Source organism: Psittacula echo (assembly GCF_963264785.1).
Source record: "Psittacula echo genome assembly, contig: SCAFFOLD_171, whole genome shotgun sequence".
NCBI lineage: Eukaryota > Metazoa > Chordata > Aves > Psittaciformes > Psittacidae > Psittacula > Psittacula echo.
The window spans coordinates 20,247-36,649 of NW_027664166.1; the positions used below are offsets into that span (position 1 = coordinate 20,247).

The following is a 16,403-nucleotide window of genomic DNA, read 5'->3' on the forward strand; positions in this document are numbered from 1 at the left end:
CCCCGCCATCGGCGCGGTTATGATAGAGCGAGTGGGCGCTAGGACCCGGCGCTGGCGCCCTTAGGCCACGCCCCCTCACGGAGACGGCGTCTCTCATTTACATAACCACGCCCCCCCTCATGACCACAATGGCTTCATTTACATAACCACGCCCCCTCATAAACCACAATGTGATTATTTGCATAACCACGCCCCTTAAAGCGATCACGCCCCCTCCCCTTAACCCGTCCCATTGGCCTCTCCCCCCACGCATGCGCCGTCTCCTTGGCGCCGCTCCCGCGCCCCGGAAGCGCTCCACCGGAAGTGACCCCCGGCGGCGGCACCAGCGGCGGCGGCGAGAGCGAGCGGCGAAGCCGCCGTTAACGGCGGAGCCCCCCCCCCCTTTCCAACGTCACTTCCGCTTTGAGGCCTACCCGAGGCCTACCCCGGCTCCCTTCCGCTCCCCATTGCCCGCCCGGTGCCGCCGCTGCCGCCTCCCCCGGGCCTCACCCGTGGGGCCCGGGGTCGGCTTTGGGGCGGAGGCGGGGCCTGGAGCGCGAAGCTGGCGGAGCTGGGCCGGCCCGGGGGGACCGGGGCCGGGGGGACGGGGGGGGCCGGGACCGGGATGATGCGGACCCAGTGCCTCTTGGGCCTCCGAACCTTCGTGGCCTTCGCCGCCAAGCTCTGGAGCTTCGTTCTCTACATGCTGCGGCGGCAAGTGCGGACCGTGAGTACCGGGAGGGGGGGGGGAGGCGGTTTTGGGGGGAATTCGGGCAGTTTCGGGTACTTTAAGGCCTGTTTTGGGGTCGGTTTTGGAGAGGGAACCGGTTTTGGGGGGAATTCGCGCTGTTTTGGGTTCTTTAGAGCCCGGTTTGAGGTTGAAACTGGGTGAAACGGGGTCGGTTTTGAAGGGGGAACCGCTTTTGGGGCGAATTCGCGCTGGTTTGGGTACTTTAAGGCCGGTTTTGGGTTGTTTGGGGGTCGGTTTTGGAAGGAGACCTGATTTTGGGGTGAATTCGCGCTGGTTTGGGTTCTTTAAGGCCGGTTTTGGGTTGTTTGGGGGTCGGTTTTGGAGAGGGAACCGGTTTTGGGGCGATTTCTGCTGCTTTTGGGCCTGCTTTGCGGGGGGAAAGGCACCATAACGGTGGGGGGGTGTGGAATGGTCCATTGTGGGCGGTGGGGGGGGGAGTTAGGGATCCCCCTTTCTATATTTGATGGTGCCTCCCTTTGTTATGGGGGTATTGGGGGGCTGCCTCTTCATTTGGGGTCCCCCCCCTTCACTTTGGACTCTCCCATCTCCATTGGGGGGGGGGTCCCCATTCATTTCGGACCCCCCCCTTCACATGGAATGGTCTCTTCCTCCCCTTTGGGCTCCTTCTGTGTGCTTTGGACTCTCCCACCTCCATTATGGGGGTGCCCCCCCCTCACTTTGGGGTCCCCCCCCATAGGTGATCCAGTACCAGACCGTGCGCTACGACGTCCTCCCATTGTCCCCCATCTCCAGGAACCGCCTCAGTGAGTGGGGGGGGGGGGTTGGAAAGGGGGGAACCCCAATGGGGATGGAGAATGGGGGCTTGGGGACCTCCCCTATGGGGTTTAATGGGGTTGGGGATCCTCCCATTGGATTTAATGGGGTTTGGGGACCCTCCCATTGAGTTTCAGGGGACCCCCCCATTGGGTTAATGAGTTTGGGGACCCCCCCATTGGGTTTAATGGGGTTGGGGACCCCCCCCATTGAGTTTAATGGGTTTGGGGACCTCCTTAAGGGGGGTTTGGGCTCCCCCCATTGGGTGTAATGGGGTTGGGGACCTCCCCCATTGGGTTTAATGGGGTTGGGGATCTCCCATTGGGTTTAATGGGGTTGGGGATCCCCCCATTGGGTTTAATGGGGTTGGGGACCCCCCCCATTGGGTTTAATGGGGTTGGGGACTCCCTCCATTGGGTTTAATGGGGTTGGGGACCCCCCCCATTGGGTTTAATGGGGTTGGGGACCCCCCCCATTGGGTTTAATGGGGTTGGGGACCCCCTCCATTGGGTTTAATGGGGTTGGGGACCCTTCTCATTTGGTTTAATGGGGTTGGGGACCCCACTATTTGGTTTAATGGGGTTGGGGACCCCCCCCATTGGGTTTAATGGGGTTGGGGACCCCCCCCATTGGGTTTAATGGGGTTGGGGACCCCCTCCATTGGGTTTAATGGGGTTGGGGACCCTTCTCATTTGGTTTAATGGGGTTGGGGACCCCACTATTTGGTTTAATGGGGTTGGGGACCCCCCCCATTGGGTTTAATGGGGTTGGGGATCCTCCCATTGGGTTTAATGGGGTTGGGGATCCTCCCATTGGGTTTAATGGGGTTGGGGATCCCCCCATTGGGTTTAATGGGGTTGGGGACCCCCCCCATTGGGTTTAATGGGGTTGGGGACTCCCTCCATTGGGTTTAATGGGGTTGGGGACCCCCCCCATTGGGTTTAATGGGGTTGGGGACCCCCTCCATTGGGTTTAATGGGGTTGGGGACCCTTCTCATTTGGTTTAATGGGGTTGGGGACCCCACTATTTGGTTTAATGGGGTTGGGGACCCCTCCCATTGGGTTTAATGGGGTTGGGGACCCTCTCCATTGGGTTTAATGGGGTTGGGGACCCCCCCCATTGGGTTTAATGGGGTTGGGGACCCCCCCCATTGGGTTTAATGGGGTTGGGGACCCCCCCCATTGGGTTTAATGGGGTTGGGGACCCCCCCCATTGGGTTTAATGGATTTGGGGACCTCCTTAAGGGGGGTTTGGGGCCCCCCCCATTGGGTTTAATGGGGTTTGGGGACCTCCTTAAGGGGGGTTTGGGGCCCCCCCATTGGGTTTAATGGGGGTGGGGACCTCCCCGTTGGGTTTAATGGGGTTTGGGGACCCATTGAGTTTAAGGGGACCCCCCCATTGAGTTTAACGGGGTTGGCCCCCCCGCCGCCCCTTTTCAGACCAGGTCAAGCGGAAGATCCTGGTGCTGGACCTGGATGAGACCCTGATCCATTCCCACCACGATGGGGTCCTGCGCCCCACGGTGCGGCCCGGGACCCCCCCGGACTTCATCCTTAAGGTGGGCCTGGGGGGGGGGGGGCTCAACCATTGTGTATCGGGGGGGAGTTTCCATGATGTTGGGGTCCCATTGACACCCCCCCCCCCCCCCGAAGGTTGTCATTGACAAGCACCCAGTGAGGTTCTTCGTGCACAAGAGGCCGCACGTGGATTTCTTCTTGGAGGTGGTGAGTGAAGGGCGAAGCCAGCCCAAAACGCCCCAAAATCACCCTAAAACACCCCAAAATCACCCTAAAACACCCCAAAATCAATTCAAATCGCCCCAAAATCACCCTAAATCACCCCAAAATCACCCTAAACCACCCCAAAATCGCCCCAAAACACCCCAAAATCACTCTAAGACACCCCAAAATCACTGCAACTCACCCCAAAACACCCCAAAATCACCCCAAAACACACCAAAATCACCCTAAAACACCCCAAAATCACCCCAAAACACCCCAAAATCACCCTAAACCACCCCAAAATCGAGGCAAATCGCCCTAGAACATGCGAAAATCAGTGCAGATCACTCTAGAACACCCCAAAATCAATACAAATCGCCCCAAAACACCCCAAAATCACCCTAAGACACCCCAAAATCACTGCAAATCACCTTAAACCACCCCAAAATCCAGCCAAATTGCCGCAAAACACCCCCTTTTCAGGCCTAAATCCCCCCTTTTAGCCCCTAATTTTCCCCCCAATCCCCCCTTTTTAACCCCACATCACCCCAACCCCCCCCTTTTCAGCCCCAAACCCCCCTTTTTTAGCCCCAAATCCGCCCCCAAACCCCCCCTTTTTAGCCCCAAATCCGCCCCCAAACCCCCCCTTTTTAGCCCCAAACCCCCCCCTTGTAGCCCCAAGTCACCTCCCCAAACCCCCTCTTTTTGGATCCAAAGCCCCCCCAACCCCCCCCCTTTTTAGCCCCAAACCCTCCCTTTTTAGCCCCAAATCCGCCCCCAAATCCCCCCCTTTTTAGCCCCAAATCCGCCCCCAAACCCCCCCTTTTTAGCCCCAAATCGGCCCCCAAACGCCCCCCTTTTCAGCCCCAAACCCCCCTTTTGTAGCCCCAAACTGCCCCCTTTTCACCCCAAACCCCCCCCCCCGCCGCAGGTGAGCCAATGGTACGAGCTGGTGGTGTTCACGGCCAGCATGGAGATCTACGGCAGCGCCGTGGCCGACAAGCTCGACAACAACCGCTGCATCCTCAGCCGGCGCTACTACCGCCAGGTGGGCGGGGCCAGGCCCCCGACGGGCCAATCGGAACGCAGCGGCGCCGCGACGGGGCCAATGGGAGGGGAGGGAGGGGGGGCGTGGCTTGAGGCGGGGTGGGGAGGGGCTTTCGGAGGGGCCAATGGCGGGAGAGGGGCGTGGCCAGGAGGGGCTTGAGGGGGAAGGGGCGGGGCTTTGATGGGAGGGGGCGTTAGGAAGGGTCCAATGGGGTGGGAGGGAGGGGAAGAGGGGGTGGGGTTTAGGGAGAGGGGCCAATGGGAAGGGAGGGGGCGTGGCTTTATGAAGGGGCCAATGGGGAGAGAGGGGCGGGGCCAGAAGGGGCGGTGGGAGGGGCTTGAGGGGAAGGGGCGGGGCTTTGGTGGGACAGGGATTTAGGAAGGGTCCAATGGGGTTGAAGGGTGGGGAAGAGGGGGCGGGGTTTAGGAGGAGGCCAATGGGAGGTGAGGGGGCATGGCTTGAGGTGGGGTGGGGAGGAGCTGGCGGGGAAGGGGCCAATGGGGAGAGAGGGGCGTGGCATTGATGGGTGGGGCTTTAGGAAGGGCCCAATGGGGCGGGAGGGAGGCAAGGAGGGGGCGGGGCTTAGAGTGAGAGGCGGGGATTCAGAGGGGCGGGGCTTTAGGAGTGGTCCAATGGGAAGCGAGGGGGGTGCCCTGGCGCTCAAAGCGAGGCTGTGGGCGGGGCTTGAGCCCAGGGGTGGGGAGGAGCCGGCGGGTAAGGGGCGGGGCTTAGCCCCCAATATGGACAATGGGAAGGGGCGGGGCCTAATCCCCCCCCCCCCCCCCCCCCAAGCACTGCACGTTGGAGCTGGGCAGTTACATCAAGGACCTGTCCGTGGTGCACAGCGACCTCTCCAGCATCGTCATCCTCGACAACTCCCCCGGCGCCTACCGCAGCCACCCAGGTACCAACCCCTCCCCATTGAGCCCTCCCATTGGATCCCTCCATTGGAACCCGCCATTGAACCTCTCTATTGGACCCCCCCATTGGACCCTTCCATTGGACTCTCCCATTGGATTCCTCTATTGGACCCCCCCACTGGACCCCCCCCATTGGACCCCCCCATTGAACCCAGTCCATTGGACTCTCCCATTGGATTTCTCCATTGGACACCCCCATTGGATCCCTCCATTGAACCCAGTCCATTGGACTCTCCCATTGGATTCCTCTATTGGACCCCCCCATTGAACCCAGTCCATTGGACTCTCCCATTGGATTCCTCCATTGGACCCCCCCATTGGACCCTTCCATTGGACTCTCCCACTGGACCCCTCTATTGGACACCCCCATTGAACCCATTCCATTGGACTCTCCCATTGGACTCCTCCATTGGACACCCCCATTGCACCCCCCCATTGAACCCAGTCCATTGGACTTTCCCATTGGACTGCTCCATTGCACCCCCCCATTGAACCCAGTCCATTGGACTCTCCCATTGGACTCCTCCATTGGACACCCCCATTGGACCCCCCCATTGAACCCAGTCCATTGGACTCTCCCATTGGACTTCTCCATTGGACCCCCCCCATGGAACCCCCCCGTTGAACCCCCTCCATTGGACCCCTCTATTAACCCTCCCATTGACTCCCCCCATTTTACCCCCCCATTGACCTGCCCCCTTTGACCCCCTCTATTTTACCCCCCCATTAACAACCCCTTGCCCCCCCCCAGACAACGCCATCCCCATCAAGTCCTGGTTCAGTGACCCCAGCGACACGGCGCTGCTCAACCTCCTGCCTATGCTGGATGCCTTGAGGTGAGATTGGGACGTACCAACGCACCCATGGGGGGGGTCCAAGACGTCGGGAGAGCCCATTACACCCATGCCGGGGGGGGTCTCATCCTGGTTTTCTGCCTCCCCCCCCTTTCCAGGTTCACCGCCGACGTCCGCTCCGTGCTGAGCCGGAACCTGCACCAGCACCGGCTGTGGTGACACCGAGCCCCCCCCTAAAAGGACAGTGCCAGCACCAAGAACCCCCCCCACGCTTTCAACCTCAATGGACTCTTCCAGCGCCTTCGGACCCCCCCCACCTCATGGGGGGAAATGGACTCTGCGCTGGGGGGGGGGGGGGGGGAAGCGACCCCGCGCACCCCAAATCGGTGCTGGGGGGGGGGACACACGGGACATGGGGGCTCCCCCCCCCCCCATTTGTGGACACGGACATTGAGGGGGGTTCCCCCCCCCCGTTTTGTTTTTAAAAGACCTTCGTCCCACCCGCGCTGTTTTCGGCCTCTCTGTGCTATAGGGGGGGCCCCCCTTAATAGGGGGGGCTCTTGGGACCCCCCCGAAACCGCTTTGAACGACGAATAATGGGGGGGGCCTTTTAATATCCCCCCCTCTCCGTGAATGGTTCAGTCCACGCCCTCGCGTTGGCCACGCCCCCCCGGGGCGGGTCACGTGGTGGCAGTGTTTACCTCGGCGCCGCGCCCACCGCGTGACCGGGAGGGGGGGGCCGCTTTCCCCTTCCGCTTACGTTCATCGCGGAGGCTTTGCCGTTAATTGGTTCGTTATTAATTAGTTATTAATTAGCTCATTAATTAGTTCATTAATTAGCTTGTTAATCAATTAGCTCCTTAATTCATTGCAGTTGCCGTGTGAGCCGAGCGTAGCGCGCTTACGCACTTTGCGTAGCGCCGCGCATGCGCGGTGGGTGCGCAGCCCCCCTTTCCTCTGGGGGCGCTACGTAAACTGCGTAGGGCGGGCGCTGTTGTCGTGGCGCCGGCGGGGCCGGACCCGCCTCCCTCTTCCCGGTTCCCCCCTCCTTCTCCCTCCGCCATTGCTGCCGGTACCGGTGCCTCCGCCGCCGCCGCCATCATGAAGTTCCTGTACAAGGAGGAGCACCCGTTCGAGAAGCGCCGTTGTGAGGGCGAGAAGATACGGAAGAAGTATCCGGATAGAGTGCCGGTGAGCGGCCATAGACACCCCACACCCCCCCCCCGGAGCCCCTTTGGATCCGTCCGGTGCCGTTTAGGCCCCTCCGGTAACGATTAAAGGCCCTGGAGCACCCCCCCACACACACCCGGTATCGATTTGGGCCTCGCGGAAGCCTTTAAGGAGCCTTCGGAGGCAGTCGGGGCCTTCCGGCACCGCTTCGGGCCCGGTCGGAACCTTCGGGGCCTTCCGGCACCGCTTCGGGTCCCCCCGGTTCCGATTCGGGTCCCTTCGGGTGCTTCCGGCACCGCTTCGGGGCCTCCCGGTTCCGATTCGGGTCCTTTGGGGTCCTTCGTATCCCCCCGGTTCCGATTCGGGTCCCTTCGGGTCCTTCCGTTACCGCTTCGGGCCCCCCCCGGTTCCGATTCGGGTCCCTTCGGGTGCTTCCGGCACCGCTTCGGGCCCCCCCGGTTCCTCTTCGCCTCCCCCGGCTCCCTCCGTGTCCTTCCCCCCCCCAACCCCCATGGACCATCCCAAGTCCTCCTTGGCCCCCTATGGAGACGCGGGCCCCCTTGGACCGTACCACTCCCAATCGCGGGGGGGGGGGGGGTGTGTGTTGTCCATCTCCCCATAGGTGATCGTGGAAAAGGCTCCTAAAGCCCGCATTGGGGACCTGGATAAGAAGAAATACCTGGTGCCATCGGACCTGACAGGTAAAGGGGGGGGCAAGGGGGGGTCCCCCCCTCTTTGGAGCCCCGTTTGAGCCCGTTTTGGCCCGCAGTGGGGCAGTTTTACTTCCTGATCCGGAAGCGGATCCACCTGCGGGCCGAGGACGCGCTCTTCTTCTTCGTCAACAACGTCATCCCCCCCACGAGCGCCACCATGGGGCAGCTCTACCAGGTATGGGGGGCGCTATGGGGCTGGCGGGGGGATCTGTGGGGCGGGAGGAGGGGGTCTGTAGGGTTCAATGGGGGATCTATGGGGTTCAATGGGGATGTATGGGGCTGTGGGGGGGTCTATGGGGCTGGAGGAGGGGTTTATAGGGTTCAGTGGGGTTCAATGGGGGATCTATGGGTTGTAATGGGGATCTATGGGGCTGGAGGGGGTGTCTGTAGGGTTCAATGGGGGGTGTATGGGGTACAATGGGGGTCAATGGGGCTGGAGAGGGGATGTATGGGGTTCAGTGGGGATGTATGGGGCTGTGGGGTGATCTATGGGGCTGGAGGAGGGGTCTATAGGTTTCAATGGGGGTCTGTGGGGCTGGAGGAGGGGTCTATAGGGTTCAATGGGGGTCTGTGGAGTTCAATGGGGGATCTATGGGGCTGGAAGGGGTGTCTATAGGGTTCAATGGGGGGTCTATGGGGCACAATGGAGGTCAGTGGGGCTGGAGGGGGGATATATGGGGCTCAATGGGGGTCTATGGGGCTGGAGGGGGGATGTATGGGGTTCAGTGGGGGTCTATGGGGCTGGAGGGGGGAATCTATGGGGCTGGAGGAGGGGTCTGTAGGGTTCAATGGGGGATCTATGGGGCGCAATGGGTATCTATGGGGTTCAATGGGGGATCTGTGGGGTGTAATGGGGGTCTGTGGGGCACAATGGGGGTCTATGGGGCTGGAGGGGGGAATCTATGGGGCTGGAGGAGGGATCTGTGGGGTTCAATGGGGGATCTATGGGGCGCAGTGGGTGTCTATGTTGTTCAATGGGGGATCTGTGGGGTGTAATGGGGGTCTGTGGGGCTGGATGGGGGGTCTATGGGGCTGGAGGAGGGGTCTATAGGGTTCAATGGGGGTCTAAGGGGTTCAATGGGGGATCTATGGGGCGTAATGGGGATCAATGGGGCTGGAGGGGGTGTCTATAGGGTTCAATGGGGGGTCTGCGGGGCACAATGGGGGTCAGTGGGGCTGGAGGGGGGAATCTGGGGCTGGAGGAGGGGTCTGTAGGGTTCAATGGGGGATCTATGGGGCGCAATGGGTGTCTATGTTGTTCAATGGGGGATCTGTGGGGTGTAATGGGGGTCTGTGGGGCTGGATGGGGGGTCTATGGGGCTGGAGGGGGAATGTATGGGGCTCAATGGGGGTCTATGGGGCTGGAGCGGGGAATCTATGGGGTTGAATGGGGGATCTATGGGGCTGGAGGGGAGTCTATAGGGTTCAATGGGGGATCTGTGGGGTGTAATGGGGGTCTATGGGGTTCAATGGGGGATCTGTGGGGCGTAATGGGGGTCTGTGGGGCTGGAGGGGGGGTCTGTGGGGTTCAATGGGGGTCTATGGGGCTGGAGTTGGGATAGATGGGGCTGAACGAGGGCTGTATAGGGCTGGAAGGGGAATATATGGGGATAGAGGAGGGATCTATGGGGCCGGAGAGGGGACGTGTGGGGTTGGATGAGGGATCTATGGGGCTCAATGGCGGGTCTGTGGGGCTGGAGGGGGGATCTATGGGGCTGAATGGGGGGATCTATGGGGCTGGAGGGTGATTTATGGGGTTCAGTGGGAGTCTGTGGGGTTCAGTAGGGGATCTATGGGGCTGAATTGGGGTCTGCGGGGCTGGAGGGGGGATCTATGGGGCTCAATGGCCATCTATGGGTCAGAATGGGGAATCTACGGCTCTAGGGGGGGCACAAATGGGTCTAAAGGGGGCAAATCCCGGGTGGGGGCGGGGTTGGGAGGGTGGGGGCGGGGCCGGGGGGGGGTGGGGGAGGGGCTGAGGGTGGGGGAGGGGCTGACCTTTGCCCCCCTTTCCCCTCCCCCCCCCCAGGAGCACCACGAGGAGGATTTCTTTTTGTACATCGCCTACAGCGACGAAAGCGTCTACGGGGCCTGAGCCCCTCCCCCCCTTGCCCCTCCCCCACCCCCTTTGCCCCTCCCCCCCCTTTGCCCCTCCCCCCCTCCATTAACCCCATTAATAAAGCGCCGGAGCCGCTTTAAGCTTGAATGAATGGGGGGGGGAGGGGGGTTGAGGACTACAACTCCCAGCGTCCCCCGCGGCGGTGGGCGGGGCTGCGGGGCGGGGTGCGCGCATGCGCGGTGCGAGGGAAGGGGCGGGGCTCCAGGGGAGGAGGCGGCGCAGAACGAGGCGGCAACGGCCGGGAGCGGCGGAGGGAAGCGGGGCCCGACCCCGGCGCCGGGGCCGCCGCCATGGCCCAGCCCGGGCCTGAAGGTACCGGATGGAGAAGGGAGAGGCGGGGGGGGGGGGGGGAAGCGGAGGGGAACCGGGAGCAATGGAGCCGGGGAGGGGGGTTTTGGGATGGGGGAAGCGGAACCGGGAGAACCGGGATTGGGGGGGGGGGGGGGAGCACCGGGAGCGGAAGGGAAGCGGGACACAAAGAGGGGGGAACCGGTAGCGGCGGTCATGGAGGGAAGGGGGACCGGTAACGGCGGCCCGGGGAGGGGTGGGGGGGAACTGGGATGGGAGAAGCGGAACCGAAAAGGGAGGGAACCGGGAGCACGGAGGAGGGGGGGGGGGTAACCGGTAGCACCGGGGGCTCCGTGTCCGGTCTGATCCCGTTTCCCTCCCGTAACAGAGCCGCTGCCGAGCCTGAAGGCGGAGACGCAGGTGAGGGGCTACGGGAATGGGAGGGGGGGGGGGGAGAACCGGGAATGGGGTCGGGAATACCGGGAATGGGAGGCGGGGGAGAACCGGGAATGGGGTCGGGAATACCGGGAATGGGGGGGTCCCGGTTCTAACCCCCCCATCCCGGTCCCGCAGCCCCCCGAGAAGCGGCGCCGAACCATTGAGGACTTCAATAAGTTCTGCAGCTTCGTCCTGGCCTACGCCGGGTACATCCCGGGGGCCGCCGAGGTGAGCACCGGGATACCGGGACTACCGGGACGGGGATACCCGCTCCCGTTCCACTTCCCCCCCATTCCCATTCCCTTCCCCCCCCATTCCCGGTCCCTTTCCCCCCATTCCCGATCCCATTCCCGGTCCCCCCCCCCCCCCCTCCGCCGGTCCCAGTCCCGGTCCAGGCCCCATCTTATGGCGGCGGCGGCGCCTCCATGTCCCATCATGCCCCGCGTTGGCCACGCCCCCGCCTCCCGCCGCGCAAAGGCTGCTGGGAGTTGTAGGCGCCACAGCATGACGGCCCCCACAGCGGGACTACAGCTCCCAGAGTGCTTTGCGCGACGGCTTGGGGGGGGGCATTTGGGGACATCGGGGCGGGTTTGGGGCAGATTTGGGACTTTTGAAGGCAAATTTGGGGGCGATTTGAGGCTCGCAGATCCTTTATGGCCCCCATAACCCCTTTTCCTCCCCCTTTTTATCCCTTTTAACCCCATTTTACCTATTTTAACGCTATTTCTACCCCTTTTAACGCCCCCAAACCTCTTTTTACCCCTTTAAACCCCTTTTATAACCTTTTCGCCCCATTCTAACCCCCGTAACGCCCTTTTCTCACCCCCAATCCCCTTTTTGCTCCCTTTAACCCCCCCAAACCCACTCCTACCCCCCTAAGTCTCATTTTTCCCCATTTAACCTCTTTTTAACCCCATTTTTATCTATTTTAATCTTATTTCTATTCCTTTTAACGCCCCCAAACTTGTTTTTACTCTTTTAAACGCCCTTTTCCCCCCAAAATCCCTTTTATGCTCCCTTTAATCCCCTTCATCCCCCATAAACCCTTTTTACCTCCCATACACCCCATTTAACCCCTTGTTACCCCCCAACCCCCTATTTACCTCCATAAACCCCATTTAACCCCCATTTTACCACCCATAAACCCTTTTACCCCCCTTTTAACCCCTTTTTACCCCCCTTTACCCCATTTAACCCCCTTTTACCCACCATTTAACCCCCTTTTACCCTCATAAACACCTATTTACCCCCATTTAACCCCTTTTTACCCCCAATAAACCCCCTTTTACCTCCATAACCCCATTTTCCCCCCATTTAACCCTCTTTTCCCCCATTTAAGCCCCTTTTCCCCCCATTTAACCCTCTTTTCCCCCATTTAAGCCCATTTAACCCCCTTTTCCCCCCATTCCCCCCCTCAGGACACCGCTTGGGCCTCCTCAGGCCCCAGCTCCCCGCACCCGGAGCCGGGCGGCACCACCGGCACCGGCGGCGGGGGGGGGGGAGTGGGGGTGGACGCTTGGGGCTCGGCCCCCACCGCGCTCCGAACCATCGAGACCTTCGTCCGCAAAGCCAAATCGTCCAAGAAACGCGGCTTCAACCGGTTGAACCCCCCGGACACGGCCCTGTTGGATAAAATGCGCCTTAAAGACTCCTTGTTCGACCTGGGCCCCCCCCCGCAGGCGGGCGCCATTCGAGTGGTCCCGCCTCCTCCTCCTCCGCCTCCTCCTCCACCGCCGCCATCTTTGACCGCGTCCCCACGGCGCCGGGAGCGCCGAAACCGGCGGGGGGGCGGGGGGGGCCGGCCCGAGCCCCGGCCCATTAAGAAGAGCAAGAAGCGGCGCTGGAAGAAACCGGGGGGGGTTGAACGCGAAGGCGGGGGCAAAGCCTCCCCCAGCGACACGGACTCGGAGGAGGAACCGGGGACCCCCCCTGCGCCTCGGGCTCCTCCGGCGCTCCCCCCCTCCGCGGCGCCGCAAGTGGTAGCGTCCGAGGCGGGAGGGCGGGAAGAGGGGCGGGAGGTAGGAGGGGGGGGCAAAGATGGCGGCGGCGGAGGCAGCACCGAGACGAGCCGGGACGGGGACGGGAGCTCCAGTGAGGGGGAGATGAGGGTCATGGATGAGGACATCATGGTGGAGTCCGGTGAGTGCGGGCGGGGGAACCGGGAGGGGGGTTTGGGGGGAGAAAAGCGGGATTTGGGGGGGGAAAGGGGAAGATTTGGGGGGGTTATGAGGAGAATAAGGGGGGTTTGGGGGGAGAAAAGGGGGTTTTGAGGGGGTTATGAGGAGATTAAGGGGGTTTTGGGGGTGTAAAGGAGATTTGGGGGGGTTATGAGGAGATTAAGGGGGTTTTGAGGGGGTTATGAGGAGATTAAGGGGGGTTTGGGGGAGAAAAGGGGGATTTTGGGGTATAAAGGGGGGATTTGGGGGGGCTGTGAGGAGATTAAAGGGTTTTTTGGGGGTGTAAAGGAGATTTGGGGGGGTTATGAGGAGATTAAGGGGGTTTTGAGGGGTTATGAGGAGATTAAGGGGGTTTGGGGGAGAAAAGGGGGATTTTGGGGTATAAAGGGGGGATTTGGGGGGGCTGTGTGGAGATTAAAGGGGTTTTGGGGGAGAAAAGGGGGTTTTGAGGGGGTTATGAGGAGATTAAGGGGGGTTTTGGGGGAGAAAGCCGTGATTTGGGGTTAAATGGGGGAGATCTGGGGCTTCCGCACGCTTTTCCCTTGGGGCTGCCCCAACCCCTGCCCCTTTTGTGCTCCCTTTTTAACCGTTTTTGAGCTTTTTGCCCCCAAATTAGATTATTCTGAACGGTTTCAACCGGTTTTGACTTATTTTTTAACTCATTTTTAATGTGTTTTAACCGGTTTTAATCGGTTTTAAACTTCTTTTAATGTATCTTTAACCCTTTTTAACCCATTTTCATCCCAGTTTCACCCGGTGCAATGGAGTCTAACCGATTTTGAACCCATTTAAGTGCTTTTAAGCCCATTTAACACCCCTGTTTCCCCCATTACTAAACCATTTTCACCCATTTCTACCCCATTCCCCCCCTTTTCCCCCATTTCCCCATTTTAACCCTTTTCCCATTTTTAACCCATTTTCCCCCATTTTAAACCTATTTTAAACGATTTCCCCCCATTTTCCCCCATTTTCCCCCAATTTTAACCTACTTGTAATCTATTTTACCCTATTTTCCCCCTTTCTAACCCATTTCCCCCCTTTCTAACCCATTTCCCCCCTTTCTAACCCATTTCCCCCTTTCTAACCCATTTCCCCCTTTCTAACCCATTTCCCCCCTTTCTAACCCATTTCCCCCCTTTCTAACCCATTTCCCCCCTTTCTAACCCTTTCCCCCCTTTCTAACCCTTTTCCACCCCTTTCTAACCCCATTTCACCCCTTTCTAACCCATTTCCCCCCTTTCTAACCCATTTCCCCCCTTTCTAACCCATTTCCCCCCTTTCTAACCCATTTTCCCCCTTTCTAACCCATTTCCCCCTTTCTAACCCATTTCCCCCTTTCTAACCCATTTCCACCCCTTTCTAACCCATTTCCCCCCTTTCTAACCCATTTCCCCCCTTTCCTAACCCATTTCCCCCTTTCTAACCCATTTCCCCCCTTTCTAACCCATTTCCACCCTTTCTAACCCATTTCCCCCCTTTCTAACCCATTTCCCCCCTTTCTAACCCATTTCCCCCCTTTCTAACCCATTTCCCCCCTTTCTAACCCATTTCCCCCTTTCTAACCCATTTCCCCCCCTTTCTAACCCATTTCCACCCCTTTCTATCCCATTTCCACCCCTTTCTAACCCATTTCCACCCCTTTCTAACCCTTTTCCACCCTTTCTAACCCATTTTCCACCCTTTCTAACCCATTTCCACCCCTTTCTAACCCATTTCCCCCCTTTCTAACCCATTTCCCCCCTTTCTAACCCATTTCCCCCCTTTCTAACCCATTTCCCCCCTTTCTAACCCATTTCCCCCCTTTCTAACCCATTTCCACCCCTTTCTAACCCATTTCCCCCCTTTCTAACCCATTTCCACCCCTTTCTAACCCATTTCCACCCCTTTCTAACCCATTTCCCCCACTTCTACCCTATTTACACCTCTTTTACCCCATTCCCCCCCTTTCCAACCCATTCCCCCCCCTTTTTACCCAGTTTCCCCCATTTTAACCCATTATAATCATTTCCCCCCTTTTTACCCCATTTTAACCCTTTCTCCCCCAATTTTTACCCCTTTTTACCCCATTTCCCCCCCTTTTTACCCCATTTTAACCTATTCTCCCCAATTTTTTACCCCATTTTAACCCATTTCCCCCCTTTTCTACCCCATTTTAACCCATTCTCCCCCAATTTTTACCCCATTTCCCCCATTTTAACCCATTTCCCCCCCTTTTTTACACCATTTTAACCCATTTCCCCCCCTTTTTACCCCATTTTAACCCATTCTCCCCCCCTTTTTACCCCATTTTAACCCATTCTCCCCCAATTTTTACCCCATTTTAACCCATTTCCCCCCCTTTTTACCCCATTTTAACCCATTCTCCCCCAATTTTTACCCCATTTGCCCCATTTTAACCCATTTCCCCCCCTTTTTACCCCTTTTTAATCTATTCTCCCCCCTTTTTACCCCATTTTAACCCATTCTCCCCCAATTTTTACCCCATTTGCCCCATTTTAACCCATTTCCCCCCCTTTTTACCCCTTTTTAATCTATTCTCCCCCCTTTTTACCCCATTTTAACCCATTCTCCCCCAATTTTTACCCCATTTCCCCCATTTTAACCCATTTCCCCCCCTTTTTACCCCATTTTAACCTATTCTCCCCCCCTTTTTACCCCATTTTAACCCATTCTCCCCCAATTTTTACCCCATTTCCCCCATTTTAACCCATTCCCCCCCCTTTTTTACCCCATTTTAACCCATTCTCCCCCAATTTTTACCCCGTTTTACCCCCTTTTCCCCCGGTTTCACGCCGTTTCCCTCCCTCGCAGGCGACGACTCGTGGGACCTCATCACCTGCTATTGCCAGAAGCCCTTTGCGGGCCGGCCCATGATCGAGTGCAGCCAGTGCGGGACCTGGATCCACCTCTCGTGCGCCCGCGTCAAGAAGAACAACGTCCCCGACGTCTTCTACTGCCAGAAGTGCCGGGAGGGGCCCCCCCGCCGCGCCCCCCCCGCGCCCCCCCGGCCCTCAGGGGACCCCTAAACCCCCCCCCCGCCCGCCCGCCATGGACTCTTCCGCGCAGGGTGGGCCGAGCGGGTGAAACCATTGCGGAGAGGGAAAGGGGGGGGGGTTGGCGGGTGCCAAAGCTCCGGAATATGGGGGGGGGGGGTCCTTAAGTTGGATAAGGAGGTTTTTTGGGGGGCTCTTGGATCTCTAAGGGGTCCTCACCCCCTAAATGGGGGGGTTTGGGGTCCTATAGATCTATAAGGGGGCCTCACCACCAGGATGGGGGGGTTTGGGGTCCTTTAGCCCTAGAATAGGGGGTTTAAGAGGGCTTCACCCCCTAAATGGGGTTTGCGGCCCCTTAGCCCTATAAAAGGGGGTTTAAGGGGTCCTCACCTCCTTAATGGGGGGGTTTGGTGTCCCTTAGCCCTATAAAAGGGGGTTTAAGGGGTCCTCACCCCCTTAATGGGGGGGTTTTGGGGTCCCTTAGCCCTATAAAAGGGGGTTTAAGGGGTCCTCACCC

At 59.4% G+C, this 16,403-nt stretch overlaps 3 protein-coding genes across 3 annotated transcripts; all 3 read left to right on the top strand.

Annotated features, from left to right (window-relative positions):
* The first annotated feature begins 309 nt into the window (after positions 1-309).
* Positions 310-6,426, top strand: CTDNEP1 (CTD nuclear envelope phosphatase 1). The gene is made up of 8 exons (XM_080639968.1): positions 310-706; positions 1,428-1,494; positions 2,945-3,063; positions 3,158-3,229; positions 4,158-4,274; positions 5,067-5,178; positions 5,946-6,030; positions 6,147-6,426. The coding sequence occupies exons 1-8, from the start codon at positions 605-607 to the stop codon at positions 6,205-6,207; spliced, it is 735 nt and encodes a 244-aa protein (XP_080496094.1). The 5' UTR covers positions 310-604; the 3' UTR covers positions 6,208-6,426.
* A 621-nt stretch (positions 6,427-7,047) lies between these two features.
* GABARAP (GABA type A receptor-associated protein) lies at positions 7,048-10,065 on the top strand. The gene is made up of 4 exons (XM_080639969.1): positions 7,048-7,179; positions 7,781-7,859; positions 7,928-8,046; positions 9,901-10,065. Exons 1-4 carry the CDS (start codon positions 7,090-7,092, stop codon positions 9,964-9,966), a joined length of 354 nt encoding a protein of 117 aa, XP_080496095.1. The 5' UTR covers positions 7,048-7,089; the 3' UTR covers positions 9,967-10,065.
* Positions 9,970-16,379, top strand: PHF23 (PHD finger protein 23). Its single transcript, XM_080639967.1, has 5 exons — positions 9,970-10,302; positions 10,667-10,698; positions 10,852-10,944; positions 12,135-12,855; positions 15,705-16,379. Exons 1-5 carry the CDS (start codon positions 10,077-10,079, stop codon positions 15,917-15,919), a joined length of 1,287 nt encoding a protein of 428 aa, XP_080496093.1. The 5' UTR covers positions 9,970-10,076; the 3' UTR covers positions 15,920-16,379.
* The last annotated feature ends 24 nt before the right edge of the window (positions 16,380-16,403 follow it).

Bases quoted from the DNA above. Each gene is read 5' to 3' on its own strand.
- CTDNEP1 (XM_080639968.1), top strand. From the start codon at position 605: ATGATGCGGACCCAGTGCCTCTTGGGCCTCCGAACCTTCGTGGCCTTC. The intron at 4,275-5,066 runs GTGGGCGGGGCC...CCCCCCCCCAAG, and splicing joins GCCGGCGCTACTACCGCCAG to CACTGCACGTTGGAGCTGGG. The intron at 5,179-5,945 runs GTACCAACCCCT...GCCCCCCCCCAG, and splicing joins CGCCTACCGCAGCCACCCAG to ACAACGCCATCCCCATCAAG.
- GABARAP (XM_080639969.1), top strand. From the start codon at position 7,090: ATGAAGTTCCTGTACAAGGAGGAGCACCCGTTCGAGAAGCGCCGTTGT. The intron at 7,860-7,927 runs GTAAAGGGGGGG...TTTGGCCCGCAG, and splicing joins GGTGCCATCGGACCTGACAG to TGGGGCAGTTTTACTTCCTG. The intron at 8,047-9,900 runs GTATGGGGGGCG...CCCCCCCCCCAG, and splicing joins CCATGGGGCAGCTCTACCAG to GAGCACCACGAGGAGGATTT.
- PHF23 (XM_080639967.1), top strand. From the start codon at position 10,077: ATGAATGGGGGGGGGAGGGGGGTTGAGGACTACAACTCCCAGCGTCCC. The intron at 10,699-10,851 runs GTGAGGGGCTAC...CCGGTCCCGCAG, and splicing joins GCCTGAAGGCGGAGACGCAG to CCCCCCGAGAAGCGGCGCCG. The intron at 12,856-15,704 runs GTGAGTGCGGGC...CCTCCCTCGCAG, and splicing joins GGACATCATGGTGGAGTCCG to GCGACGACTCGTGGGACCTC.